At 43.2% G+C, this 15421-nt stretch overlaps 1 protein-coding gene across 1 annotated transcript in view; it reads left to right on the plus strand.

The window, feature by feature from the left end:
- Nucleotides 1-15421, plus strand: part of GALNT17 (polypeptide N-acetylgalactosaminyltransferase 17) — a 500108-nt gene that overhangs the window by 472324 nt on the left and 12363 nt on the right. The window contains exons 7-8 of the mRNA XM_040336747.1: nt 11718-11903; nt 11986-12123. Of these exons, the coding sequence (XP_040192681.1) occupies nt 11718-11903; nt 11986-12123 (324 nt within the window). The remainder of the gene's footprint in view (nt 1-11717; nt 11904-11985; nt 12124-15421) is intronic.

Below are 15421 nucleotides of genomic sequence, written 5' to 3' on the forward strand. Positions count from 1 at the left end.
GCTGTGGCTGGATCTGTGACAACTGCAGTCACAGATCCAGCCATCCCTCCCAGCTCAGCAATACTCTGCAATACCCCCCCATACTCTGCCATACCCCCCCATACTCTGCCATACCCCCCCATACTCTGCCATACCCCCCCATACTCTGCCATACCCCCCCATACTCTGCCATACCCCCGCCATACCCCCCCATACTCTGCCATACCCCCGCCATACCCCGCCATACTCTGCATACCCCCGCCATACCCCGCCATACCCCCCCATACTCTGCATACCCCCGCCATACCCCGCCATACCCCCCCATACTCTGCATACCCCCGCCATACCCCGCCATACCCCCCCATACTCTGCATACCCCCGCCATACCCCGCCATACCCCCCCATACTCTGCATACCCCCGCTATACCCCGCCATACCCCCCCATACTCTGCATACCCCCCCATACTCTGCATACCCCCCCCCCCATACCCCCATACCCCGCCATACCCCCATACCCCGCCATACCCCCATACCCCCATACCCCGCCATACCCCCATACCCCGCCATACCCCGCCATACCCCGCCATACCCCCATACTCCGCCATACCCCCATACTCCGCCATACCCCCATACTCCGCCATACCCCCATACTCTGCAAAACCCCCATACTCTGCAAAACCCCCATACTCTGCAATACCCTGCGCGATACTCTGCAATACCCAAATACTCTGCAATACTCCGCAATACCCCAATACTCTGCAATACCCCCAATACCCCAATACTCTGCAATACCCAAATACTCCGCAATACCCCAATACTCCGCATATATAATGTTTTGGGGTTCTATGTAGTTTTCTAGCAAATAAATTGTGATTTTTCCATGTAGGAGAGAAATGTCAGAATTGGCCTGGGTGCTCCAGAACGCCTGATGGCGCTCCCTGCATGTTGGGCCTCTCTATGTGGCCACGCCGTGTAAAAGTTGCACACATGGGGTATCGCCATACTCGGGAGGAATAGCAGAATGTGTTTTGGGGTGTCATTCGTGGTATGCATATGCTGTGTGTGAGAAATAACCTGCGAATATGACAGAAACAAGTTTGTTTGTTTTTTTTTTACAGAATTTTCGGTCGTTTTTCTTTTATAGCGCAAAAAATAAAAAACCCAGAGGTGATCTAATACCACCAAAAGAAAGCTCTATTTGTGTGAAAAAAAGGACAAAAATTTCAAATGGGTACAATGTTGTATGACGGAGTAATTGTCATTCAAATTGTGAGAGCACCGAAAGCTGAAAATTGGTCTGGTCAGGAAGGGGGTTTAAGTGCCCAGTGGTCAAGAGGTTAACATCCACCAGCTCTGTGATGTCATCATGGAGGCATGGACAGGACTCCAGTGGCAACATGTGAAGCTCTTGTCAACTCCATGCACAAGAGGGTTAAGGGAGTGCTGGAAAATAATGGTGGTCACACAAAATATTGACACTTTGGGCCCAATTTGGACATTTTCACTTAGGGTTGCACTCACTTTTGTTGCCAGTGGTTTAGACAATAATGGCTGTGTGTTGAGTTATTTTGAGGGGACGGCAAATTTACACTGTTATGCAAGCTGCACACTCACTACTTTACATTATAGCAAAGTGTCATTTCTTCAGTGTTGTCACATAAAAATATATAATAAAACATTTACAAAAATGTGGTGGGTGTACTCACTTTTGGGAGATACTGTATATTACACAGACCACATGAATTGTGATATTTAATATTTTACATTATATTGGGCTGAGTGCCTGAGGTAGTTAACCTAGGACTTTCTGCTCAAAATTAAAGGGCGACAGTGCAACCGAGTTAGGACAACATTACATACAGTGCATCTGGAAAGTATTCACAGCTCTTCACTTTTTCCACATTTTGTTAAAGCCTTATTCCAAAACGGATTAAATTAATTATTTTGAATTATATTATTATATACAAACAACACCCCATAATGACAGTTTGTTCGACATCTTTGCAAATGTATTAACAAATAAATAAAAAATCACATGTACATAAGTATTCAAAGCCTTTGCTCAATACTTTGTTGAAGCACCTTTGGCACCAATTACAGTCTTAAGTCTTTTTGAGTATGATGCTACAAGCTTGGCACACTTATTTTTGGGCAGTTTCTCCCATTCCTCTTTGCAGGACCTATCAAGTATCATCAGGTTGGATGGGGAGCATCGGTGCACATCTATTTTCATATCTCTCCAGAGATGTTCAATAAGGTTCAATTCTAGAATTCTAGGCTTTGACTGGGCCACTCAAGGACATTCACAGAGTTGTCCCATAGCCACTCATTTGTTATCTTTGCTGTGTGCTTAGGGTTTTTGTCCTGTTAAAAGATAAAACTTTGCCCGAGTCTGAGGTCCAGAGCGCTCTGGAGCAGGTTTTCAACAAGGATGTCTCTGTACATTGCTGCATTCATCTTTCCCTCCATCCTAACCAGTCTTTCAGGTCCTGCTGCTGAAAACATCCCCACAGAATGATGCTGCCAACACCATGCTTCACTGTAGGGATGGTATTGACCAGGCAATGAGCGGTGCCTGCTTTCCTCCAGACATGACACATTCAGGCCAAAGAGTTCAATCTTCATTTCATCAGAAGAGAGAATTGTGTTTCTTATGGCCTAAGAGTCCTTCAGGTGCCTTTTGACAAACTCCAGAAGTGGTTTCCGTCTGGCCATGGGCTAGTACAGAGGTATTGAATAAGGAGACCAAACAACAATTTGATACAACATTTTTATTTAACTTTGGTAAAATTGGCCACGGTGTCATCCATAAAATGTGGGGGCGGGGTTACAAAAATTTTCTCAATAAATAAATTAAATTACAAAAGGCCAAATTGGCTAAACTTAAAACTTTAAAATCAAATTAATTTCTGTCCATCCAGCAAAAGCTGGACGACTACTCCCCCCATACAGACGACCCCATGACTTATTATGACAAACTGACAGGTAAGGGTGGGCGGGCGGGCGATGCTGCTTGTCAGGAGATGTGACTGAGCAAATCGCCTCAGCCTCTCCCTTATATAGGCTCGTCCAGTGCGGGTTTTACCTCACGCGAACGGACCTATCAGAGAAGGGGGCTGCCGCAGCTGACCAATCAGAGGCTGTTACTACCCCAGAGCGCGGCAGCCCACTTCTCCCTCTGCTCTATCCCATGCAGGCTCAGCATACTGCCGTAGCCTCACATGGGCTAGTACAGAGGTATTGAATAAGGAGACCAAACAACAATTTGATACAACATTTTTATTTAACTTTGGTAAAATTGGCCACGGTGTCATCCATAAAATGTGGGGGCGGGGTTACAAAAATTTTCTCAATAAATAAATTAAATTACAAAAGGCCAAATTGGCTAAACTTAAAACTTTAAAATCAAATTAATTTCTGTCCATCCAGCAAAAGCTGGACGACTACTCCCCACCGGCCGGGGCCAACCGCGAAGCTGTTGGCCGAGGCCCCCCCACCACCGTGGCTGATTCGATCATGGACTGGATACCCATATTAAAAATGTCCAGGCCAATGCCTGACAGATGAATTTGGTCAACCCGAAACAACCCAGGCAAAAAACCCTCTAACTCGGAATGACGAAAGGAAGAGCCACCAATTGAAGGCATAAAACTATGAATCGTCCTATTTAGCCGTCTGCGGATTCTATCCACGTAGAAAAGGGTGCCGTGCGGCGACCATAACAGCCTGGGAACCATCTCAGAATATACTAACACTGAACCTGGGAACATTTGAGTTATGGAATAGAGATCCCTTTTCATTTCACATAACAAGTCCCATGTGTTGAATTTACCCAAGTCATTAGCCCCCACGTGGATAACTATCACTTGGGGTTGAGGCCAGACAGAAGACAAATAAGCTAGGTGGTCTTTTAAATTGCGCCACCGCATACCTCTAACACCTGACCATAAAATTAAAAATAAATCAGGATCAAGCCCCAGGTTAGCAGAGTATGATCTGGATCCGGAGTGCTTGTAAGCCCAGAACACGTAGGAGTGACCTATGACCCAAGCGATATTCCTGGATAAATCTGAAAGAGAATCATAAAGTTAGAAGACTGGGACGAACATATAACTTATATCTATTGCTGCCCCACCTGCCCACTTTTTTAACCTTACTCTCTGAAAAACCTATAGAATCAGCTGTGGTGGCAGCGCCAATTCGGAAAGAATGGGAAGAAAATTGGTACCCAGATAAATTCAAGCGCTTCAAACAGGAGGCCAAAACAGCTGAGAACTGGTACCTAGTTAGAGAGGACAAGTCTTCATGAATAAAAAAGGAATCGTTACTCAATGGTCTGACCAAAAGATAATTACGAACATGAAACACGGGACAGATAGCCTCATTAGGAGAACTGGATAAAGAAAACCACTGGCCAACCTGAGAGGACTTTGATCTGGACAAAAACAGACGGACAGAACCGACGTCAAACTGAACATGAGAAAAACGGAGAAATGAAAAAGCGTTTCTATTTGCTGCAGTAAACTCACCTAACCGAAGGGCTCCAAAGAATGCTATAGAGAAAGCAGCCTTAAAAAGCAAAGATTCGAAATTGGATGAGCAGACATCTTGAAGGATCTGAAGAAGATCGATCAAAATGGGGATAGATATGGGACGCCTATTATCTAAAGAGGGCCTAGACTTTTTGAGGCCCTTCAAAACCTGGGTGACCTGAAAGAAAGAGGTAAGAGCAGGAAGGCCTGCAAACTTAAGGAAAAAAGAAACTCCAGCCAATATTTTACCTATGGAAGCCGGGGACAGATTAGACTGAATGAGAAAGGACAAAAAAGACAAAGCCACGTAAGAAGACACATCTAGTGGATCCAAACCCAATGGTTGACAGAAAGAGCACCATTTGTGCCATGAAAGCCTATAATCCCTCCAGGTGTTTTCCGCTACTGAAGCCTTGAGATTCCGGAATATTATTCCCAAATTAAGCCCCAGAGGAAGTCTGGGCAAGGGGTGCCATGTTGATCCGCTGATGGCGCCAACTCTCGGAATCTCTTGAACTGTGAACGAGATAAAGAATCTGCTATGTTATTTTCTTTACCTGCAATATGCTCAGCTCTCAACCATATATTACAGTTCATACAATGAAGTACAAGGAAACGCAATAACCTCAGAACGGGATCAGACTTAGAGGACAGAGTATTGATGGCAAAAAAGACACCTTTATTATCCGTATGAACTAAGATTCTACGATTCCTAAAGATGTCTTCCCACACAACCACCGACACAATCACTGGAAAGAGCTCCAACAGAACTAGATTTTGAAGTATCTCCTTCTGGAGCCAATCAGGGTGCCAGGACTGGGCGCACCAGCGCCCATCCAAGAAAGCCCCGAACCCAGCAGAGCCAGCTGCATCGGTGAAGAATTCCAACTGAGAACTATTAATAAAGTCCATTTGCCAGGCCGAGGAACCATTAAACTCATTTAAAAAAGCATCCCAAATTCTTAGATCATCCTTGATGCTTTTTGAAATTCGGAAATGAGCGTAAGGGTTCACCATACCTTTTATGGCTAACGAGAACCTGCGCGAAAATACCCTCGCCATAGGGATGACTCTGGCTGCAAAAGCAAAAAGACCCAGCAAAGATTGTGCCTCCTTTTAAGCACACCTTCTTACTGACAAGAAAGGTTGCAATCATAGACTTCATTTTATGTATCTTCTGTTGTGGCAATCTGAATTCCATTCGTTCGGAGTCAACCGTGATCCCCAAAAATTCAATAACTGTCGTGGGAAAAACTGTTTTCTCCTGGGCCAGAGGCACGCCAAAGTCATGACAAACGTCAAAGAAAACCTGTAAAGCTTCCATACACACTGATGACCCCCGGGGACCTAAAAACAAGAAGTCATCTAGATAATGTAGGATAAGGCCTTGAGGGATAACGACTGACACGACCCAATGTAAGAAGGAGGAAAAAGCCTCGAAATAAAAGCATGACATAGAAAACCCCATTGGCATGCATTTATCAAAATAATATTTATTCAAAAATTGAAAACCCAAAGAATTGAAGCCTTGTGGATGCACGGGAAGAAGGCGGAAAGCCGACTTAATATCAGCCTTTGCTAGCACAGCCCCTTGCCCTGCTTGCCTCAAAAGACACAAAGCCTCATCAAATGAGGCGTAGCAGACTGGAGCCTCCACAGAGGCAACTTCGTCATTGAGTGACGAATGCGGTGGGTAAGATAGGTGGTGGATCAGTCTGAACGCACCCAGCTCTTTCTTGGGTACGATGCCCAAAGGGGACAACCGGAAATTAGAGAATGGCGGGTCATTAAAGGGGCCAGCCACCCTACCCTCAGACAATTCTTTGCAAATTTTCTCAAGCACTAAGTTAGAGTGCATGGATACCGATAGTAAATTTTTAACTGGTGTACACCCTGAACCAGTAAAGGATGGCACTAAGAAACCATTGGCAAAACCTTCAGTTAGCAGAGCCGCCATCCTGTGGTCTGGATAGCGCTCGAGCCATGGGCGCATTCTTGCCAGGCTCACCGGAGTCGGGGCCTTTCCCATGTGTGTCCTTGGGTCCTGAATGAGAGGAACTAGCGGCAGCTTTACGAAAACATCTGCTCGCCGCGTGAGTACCGCCACAATAAGAACACTCATGTTTGTATCTACAATTCAATAAGAATTTACATTGACCCTCATTGAATGCAAAGCATACACCCTTCCTGACTGGACTCTGACCATTTGAAGCGGGGCGAGGGGTGAACTGGGGCCTAGGTGGCAGCATAAGGTTTAACCATAAACCAACGTCCTTAGCCCCCTAATGCAGCGATGGGTGCACAGCTAGTTTTTGACGGAAATTCTCGTCATATGAGAACCATGCGGAGCCGCCAAAGTGGCGAAAGGCCTCCGCAATAATATCCAGGTGTTGGAATAAACCTGAGCACTTCCCCGGGAAGCGTTCTCCCATAACTGCTGAATAGATACAGAACGCTTGCAGCCAGTTTTGAAATGTCTTAGGAACCGCTCTCCTCCTATCTTCCTCTGTTCTTTCGCTGGACTGCCTGTCAGATTTAGCCAAAAACTCCTTAGAAGCAGGGAGAAGTGATAATATATCGAGATATTCACCCCTCCAAATTTTTTCTTTGACTGACTTAGACAGATGAAAACCCAGCGGGGATAAACTGCAAGGGAGGGGTTCCTTAAAGGAAGACTCGCTGACCATAGCAGCCGAGGATCTGAGGGGTAAAGTATTATTAACAGCAGGACACCTCACACTCGATCTGACAGTAACATCCTTATTTAGCAGAGAGGGATGACCAGCCTCATGCCACACCACACCAACCTCCTCCATATCAATAGCATTATCGCTATTTCCAGCACCAGTCTCCTGTGCACTCTGACTTACTGTGCATGCCTGAGTACTCAGACTCTCACCTGGTTGCACATACATATTTACATTTTGTGAGGTAAAATCCGCATCATGTATACCTTTGAACTGCTGCACAATGACAGACAAAGATTCAATTAGACTAGAAAATGCAGATAACTGGTTAACATTACTGAAAACAACTTCAGGTAAAACATGCTCACCCAAGTCCCCAGGAGGGGGGGAAGAGGCAGCGCTGCTCCCTTGCTGGCAAGAAGCACCTCTTGTTGCAGCTCCCTCAGCTTGAGGAGCTAAATTATTGGACTTACATTTCTTTTTTCTTCCAGGCTGTTTCCTGGGGGCGCCCACGCTCATCTCTGGTACTGCAGCTGGGCTGACAGATAAAACAGAGCCACTCTCCTCAGACAGGCAACGCTTCAGCCACTCTTCACCTCCCCTGCTCTCCGCCTTCTCTAGGAGTCTACATAAGAGCTCCTCACGGCTGTCCTGCACAGCGCGCTTCATCCTGAGAGAGAGGGAGAGGCGGGCGATGCTGCTTGTCAGGAGATGTGACTGAGCAAATCGCCTCAGCCTCTCCCTTATATAGGCTCGTCCAGTGCGGGTTTTACCTCACGCGAACGGACCTATCAGAGAAGGGGGCTGCCGCAGCTGACCAATCAGAGGCTGTTACTACCCCAGAGCGCGGCAGCCCACTTCTCCCTCTGCTCTATCCCATGCAGGCTCAGCATACTGCCGTAGCCTCACATTCTACCATACAGACCCTTTTGGTGGAGTGCTGCAGAGATGGTTGTTCTTCTGGAAGATTCTCCTCTCTCCACAGAGAAATGCTAGAGTTTTGTCAGAATGACCATCAGGCTCTTGGTCACCTCCCTGACTAAGGCCCTTCTCGCTCAATTTTTCCTGGCAGCCCGCTCTAGGAAGAGTTCTAGTGGTTCCAAACTTCTTTAATTTACAGATGATGGAGGACATTGTGCTCAGTACACAATGCTGCAAAAAAATGATGTACCCTTCCTCAGATCTGTGCCTCAATACAATCCTGTCTTGGAGGTCTACAGACAATTCCTTGGACTTCACGGCTTGGTTTGTGCTCTGACATGCACAGTTAACTGTGGTTCCTTATATAGAGAGGTGTGTGCCTTTAAAAATCATGTCCAATCAACTTAATTTACCACAGGTAGACTCCAATCAAGTTTTAGAAACATCTCAATTATAATTAATGGAAACAGGATGCATCTGAGCTCAATTTTGAGTGTCATGGCAAAGGCTGTGAATACTTATATACATGTAAATTTTATTTTTATTTTTAATGCAAAGATTTTAAACAAATTTCTTTCAGTTAATATGGGGTATTGTTTGTAGAATTTTGAGGAAAATAATGAATTTAATCCATTTTGGAATAAGGCTGTAACTTACCAAAATGTGGAAAAAGTGAAGCACTGTGAACAATTTCTGGATACACTGCCTGTAAATGCAGCTTTCACCTTGGCTCAAGCTTTAGCCTCCTATAAACTCATGATTTGGTCTGTACTATTTGAATCATTTTAGTCAACATATGAGAACTAGCCTTGGCTAGAACAAGGTCGTTTTCTTTCAAATTTCAATAAAAAGGTTGAGGGCAAACACAAGTGTTTGTTTCAACACTTTAAAAACAGGTGTAAAATCAATACAAAACATTTCACACCCACACAAAAAAGAAAAACAATGAAAATCCTAAGATTGTTATCATATCTATTTTTGCTGATAAAAAGATTTTACACATTTTCATCAAAGAGCAGACTACATATTTTAGGGTGGAGGGAGAGGGGTGGAATTTCTCTGCTGTTTGGGAAAGCAGACCTCTTATTTTAGGATGGAGGAAGAGTGGTGGAAATTTCTCTGCTGTTTGGGAACCCATATGATTGTCAGTTGTGAAGGCTTAGGAGTTGAGCTTCTCAGCCTGCACCCTTTATAGGAATATATAGAAAACGACTCTAGTTGGTGGAGATTTGCCCATTTGCCCAAATAAGACCCAGAACAGCATAAGCAATCTCTTCCCCAGGAACCTAAAATCGAGCTATGCAAATTTGATGTAGTTTTTTTTTATCCTGATGGTAAAAAATGAAAGTATCCTTATGTAATCGACTGTTTTTTAATAAACAAATGTTTATTGTGCATTCTAGAAGTGGTGAAAAATGTGGCAAATTTATGTACCTGTCTGTCATGTACTTGTACTTGAATTCGGCTCATGCTGCAACACTTTTAGAACTCACTTGAGATACATTGTCTACAACTGTCTGAGCCAGTTTTTCTCTGTAGACCAAAAAAAAGTTGGACTTAATTAGCTGCACTTTCCTAAGATATAAAATGTTGGTATTTATTGTAAGTTTGGAGCATTTAACACAACACAAAAGTAGCATATTTAGGAACTACCTGAATTTGGTGTGCTAGTTGCTGTCAGAACCAAAAGTGTTACAAATGCTTCATGAATTTAACGCAATACAGTATAAAGAGAAATTAAGGCCAGAAAAGTGGCACAGTAGCTTTATTGAATCCCCCCATTATATGTTGGATTAAAATGACATGCTATGCTAATTCCAAAGTCAGCTGCTGCAAACATTAAAGCAGCCCTGCATTGAGCTTAGAATAATCAAACATATGGCATAGCTGTAAAGCAGGATTCAAATAGTTCCTGCTCTTACCTGATTAGCACAATTTCTCCAACACCAAGCCACCACAGAAGAAAAAGAACCCAGATACTGTAAAAGTGCCCATATAAATTACTTTCTTAAAGTCTGTATTTGAATAGGTCCAGGGGCGGACTGACCATTTGTGGCATTCGGGCACTGCCCTAGGGGACCCCGTCAGGGTTGCCAGCCTCAGTAAAACCAGGGACAGACAGTATGTAAAAATCTGTGTTTTTTTTTAAAAATTGCAGGATTATAGCTTCCCCGCCTCTCCAGTACCTTTTCAGTGTGTGTGTGTGTATGTGTATTCTGTGTGTATGTATACTGTGGCCCAGATTCACGTAGGGCGGCGTAACTTTGTGCGGGCGTAGCGTATCTTCTTTACGCTATGCCGCCGCAACTTAGAGAGGCAAGTGCAGTATTCACAAAGCACTTGAGTCCTAAGTTACGGCGGCGTAGCATAAATGGGCCGGCGTAAGCATGCGTATTTCAAAGTAGGCAGGTCGTGGGCGTGATGTATTAAAATTAAGCATGACCCCATGTAGATGCATGGCCGAACGAACGGCGCATGCGCGCGCATGCTCAGTATCACGTTGAATTTTCAAAGTAAATTACGCCCGCTCAATGCTTAGGCTACGTGAACGTAACCTACGCCCAGCCCCAATCAGGGACGACTTACGCAAACAACGTAAAATACGACGCTGTTCGGACGTTTCCGACGTCCATACCTAACATGACTTACCCCTGCTTTATGAGGGGTAACTTTACGCCGGTCCGACGCCTTACGTAAACGACGTATCTTGATACGCCGGGCGCACATACGTTCATGAATCGGCGTATCTAGCTAATTTGCATATTCTACGTGGAAATATACGGAAGCGCCCCTAGCGGCCAGCGTAAATATGCACCCTAAGATAGGACGGCGTAAGAGACTTACGCCGCTCGTATCTAGGCAACTGTGAGGCGTATCTGATTCTATGAATCAGGCGCGGAGATGCAAGGCCTCACACTCAGAGTTACGACGGCATATCTGGAGATACGCCGTCGTAACTCCTTTGAGAATCTGAGCCTGTGTGTGTATATTGTGTGTCTGTGTGTGTATACTGTGTATGTATACTGTATGTGTGTGTGTATGCTGTGTGGACCAATAATCTTTTCCCTGGGGCCTTATAATCTCCCATTGCCTGGGGGCCCCATAATCTCCTATTGCCCAGGGGCCCCATAATCTCCTATTGCCCGGGGGCCCCATGAGTTGTCAGTCCACCTCTGCATAGGTCTAATCATGCCACTCCACACATGACAGTGTTTGTCCTGAAAACTGGGCACTGCTTTTGTAGGGGAGGAGGTTGTGTACACATATGACCTAAATACAGAAATACTGAGCTTTTCACTAGTAATGCAACAGAGAGAGGATTGATGTTTATCAGTACTTCTATTGCTTTGAATTTTGAGCCATTATTACATTAAAAGATACAACAAGGCCACCACTAATCCCCACCCACATACAATAGGTACCCTCAACTGTCAGTAGGAATAAACCTCCCACCACCCGACAAGGTCTCTTTAATCTAGGTCAGGTATGGGAAAAGAAGGGATTGGCTGATAATCTGCTTTTCAGTATTAGTTAAAAAATATCATTTGTATATATACATAATAATACTTTGATTTATTTTATTCTGTGTGTTTTATAGGTGTGGTTATGCGGGGGCAGCATGGAAGTTCTCCCATGTTCAAGAGTGGCCCATATCGAACGCAAAAGGAAGCCTTATAACAATAATATTGATTTCTACACAAAAAGAAATGCATTACGGGTAGCTGAAGTCTGGATGGATGATTACAAATCTCATGTATATATCGCATGGAATTTACCTTTAGAGGTATACTCTGAAATCGAATAAAATACAGTGTATATCAATACCATGTGAACAGACAGTATAACATTCTCCTCGTTATCTTTAGAACCCAGGAATTGACATTGGTGATATATCAGAAAGAATCGCCTTAAGGAAAAGCTTGAAATGCAAGAACTTTCAGTGGTACTTGGATAATGTTTATCCAGAAATGAGACGATACAATAATACTGTTGCTTATGGAGAGGTAATGTAAATAAAGTTTATATATAAGAAAAAATGAAAGATGCAGATGTATGCACTGTGCATATTCTGCAATGCATGTACATTTCCCCATGTTTAATGTTTTTAAAAATGATGTAAATACAGAGAAGATTCTCTTGATCTGGCCAGAAATCGAGTGATCTCATCTTGCTTCTGCTCATCAATAAGAAACCCTGCCCAATTCTCATCTGGATAAGAGTAGAGAGGGAGTTCCAGGGGGGGGAAAAAAACTGTGGGTCTGACAAAATTGGTTACATTATTAGCTAATGTGGCAGCAGGCAGGTTGAATTTCCTGGTTGCATCCAGGATGCAATGTACAAAAAATTTTCAATGTGCAATGTTCAAAAATGAGTTAGAGGAGCTTCAGTCCATTTGAGAAAATGTCTTGGAGCTGTTGACTTTTGATAAAAGGACACTCTTCTGTCCAGGAATTTAGCCCTGTTCTCACCCAGGCCAGTTCTTCACTGGTCTTTGGGTCCCCGACACTGGCATGTTTACTAAGGGAAGTCGGCTGTGATTCTTTGTGGCTTCACAGCCAGCTTCCCACTCCGCATTTGCGGGCGGCCATGCTGCACTTTATTAATAGTCCTACAGTCTTCTGAGACCTATGATGTGTTGCAGAAGGTTGTGGGTGGGAGAGCTAGAAGTGGGAGTGGGTTCCTGTCAAGACCAGATACCTGCCCCCCCCTCAAAAAAAGTGGCAAAAGTAGAAGAGGAGGGAGAGGAAAGCATAAAACAGAACTTTACCTTTTAGGTGAAATTACATTTTGAGTTACTGCATTTCTGGAAAATAAACATGTATGTTTTTTTTTTTACTTTTTTAACAAGACAAAACTTTTGGAAAATATGCATGTATTAAAGAATTGTACTACATTTTTTTTGGCCTAATTTTGACTAAAAATATTAACTTTAACCCCCTCTCCCCCAACCCTTACTCTTATTCTTACTTGTACAGTGCGCCCTTAACCTCTTGGTGCCAGCGGCATGCATATATGCGGCTGACCATTACCATATGGAAGGTGCTCTTCCTGCATGCTCCCAGCATGATAGCCGGCAGGCAAATGCATACTTGCGATCAGGAATTTTCTGATCATGTGACTGCTGTGGTCATGTGACTGTTCTGATCATGCAATTAACAGAGGTCACATGACCCGAATCCCTCCCAGCTTTTAGATCTCTGAAATTAAAGGGTTAAAGTGGTTGTAAACCTCAGACATGTAATATTAACAAAGCATATTCCTCTATAGTATGTACGTGTCTCAATTAAGAGTACTAAGTGTAATTTCTGTCTACTGCTTCATTCCTCTGCTATCAACATGGGTCACTTCTGACAAGTTTTCCTGACCCTGACACCAAGAGAAAAAATTGTGACAGGGGAAGGATCTCCAGCTGATTGATAGCCTCAGATCTGTTCCTGTGTGTTGTGTGAAGGGGGTGTGTCCCTTCCCTCAAATCAGCTCTGAAAGCTCTCCTTTCTGAGCTCAGAAGACTGCAATTGTAGCTCTCCATCTACTGTTTGCTGACAGTTTAGACAAACTCTATAAATTCTGCACTTTGAACGGATGTAGAGGAGAGAAGACTGCCGATAAACAAGTACAACTTACATAAGAGGATTTGTTTCATCTCTGTGTATCACCTGAGACCAGTCACTTCATTGGGACAATGTAAGGGTTTACAACCACTTTAAAGTAGAATTCCAGTCAAAACAACTAATCTTAAAAACACTCCCTCCCCTCTCCTAACACCCAACTAACTAACCTGTTTTAAAAAAATGATCTGTATACTTACCTACTGTATTTTCAGGCTCCTCTGGTCCAGTCACATAATTGGCTCCCCTCTGTCAGCAGCAGGGGACAGGAGGGAGCATTGACAATGGGTGGGCAATAGGAAGCTTATAGGTGACGTCACAATTTCCAGGAATTGTCATTGTTGAGTGTTCTTCATTCCCCTGTAGTCACTGCTGGCTGACATAGGGGAGATCACGTGACTGCACCAGAATGGCCTGAAATAGGTAACTATACAAATCTTTTCTTACAGAAGTTAGTCAGAATATGTTCTAATCCCTAAAGCACTTACTGTAAACTCTACTGTAGCATACAATGTAGCAATAGAAGAATTCCTTGCAGATATGAAGACATTATTGCCACTGTTTCTATAGCAGACATTGGCTGTGGTTAAATAATATTTATGTGTGCCTCCTTTATTGACTTTACAATAATTATTCAATTTTACAGCTGCTTTGAGCATGCTTTATACAGCTAGGGCACTGTAGGGCATATATCAAACTCTAATAGCATATTGCAGCCTTTTCCATTAAATTTGTAATGAGAATTTTATTTGAAACATGTATCTTTTGGCTGTTTTGTATTGCTAAAATTGTGTGGTTTTATTAGTACTGTGATGTTGGTTAAGAGAGCTATGGGATATAATATAATATAATAAGATCTCACATCAGTCTCTCAGATTTATAATCTATAGTCTAGATCTCAGTAACCACACAAAATACATTTTAAATGCAGTAATAAATAAGAGAGCTCACTGCCAATAGAGATTAAAATATCCTAAGCAACATATGATCCACAATCAGATCTGTAAAAGAAGGCTTCATATTGATTGCAGATGGTTATTGTACTTTACTAATTGTTTATTGGCTTCACAAGTAATCCTCTTACAGTGCTTAAAGGGTCACTAAAGGAAACATTTTTTTTAGCTAAATAGCTTTCTTTACCTTACTGCAGTCCTGGTTTCATGTCCTCATTGTTTGTTTTTGCTCTGATGTTGCTGTAATTCTTCTCTGTTCTGGACACTTCCTGGTTGTCTGTTTTCTGATGACCACAGTACTGGGAGATTCTAGTTTCATTTTCCAAACCATCACTGCTCTATGGCTCTGTACATGCACAGAAGCAGGATAACATGCAAAAACGAAACTAGATGCAAAAACGAAACTAGATGCAAAAACGAAACTAGAGGTACATTATATGATTGTTTTTTATCTATTTTTAATAAATTTTAAAAGGAATCAGTTAACTATTATGTCTCTATACCCTGTAAACAGTCATTTCAGCAAAAAATTAGTTTTCCTTTAATTGGTTTCTGGAATCTGATGTTGCATGCTACATTTAATGCACAATTTAAGCTTTTGAACCCCACCATCTCCTGCACCTATTATAAAAACAAATTCCCTTAAGCCCTGGTTCACACTGTGCATTTTGACATGCAATGTGTAATGTCAAATTGGTGGCATTTTCTGGCAATTGCCGGCAATGGCACCGTCCTAATCG

This window comes from Rana temporaria, chromosome 2, assembly GCF_905171775.1.
Source record: "Rana temporaria chromosome 2, aRanTem1.1, whole genome shotgun sequence".
Classification (NCBI taxonomy): Eukaryota; Metazoa; Chordata; class Amphibia; order Anura; family Ranidae; genus Rana; species Rana temporaria.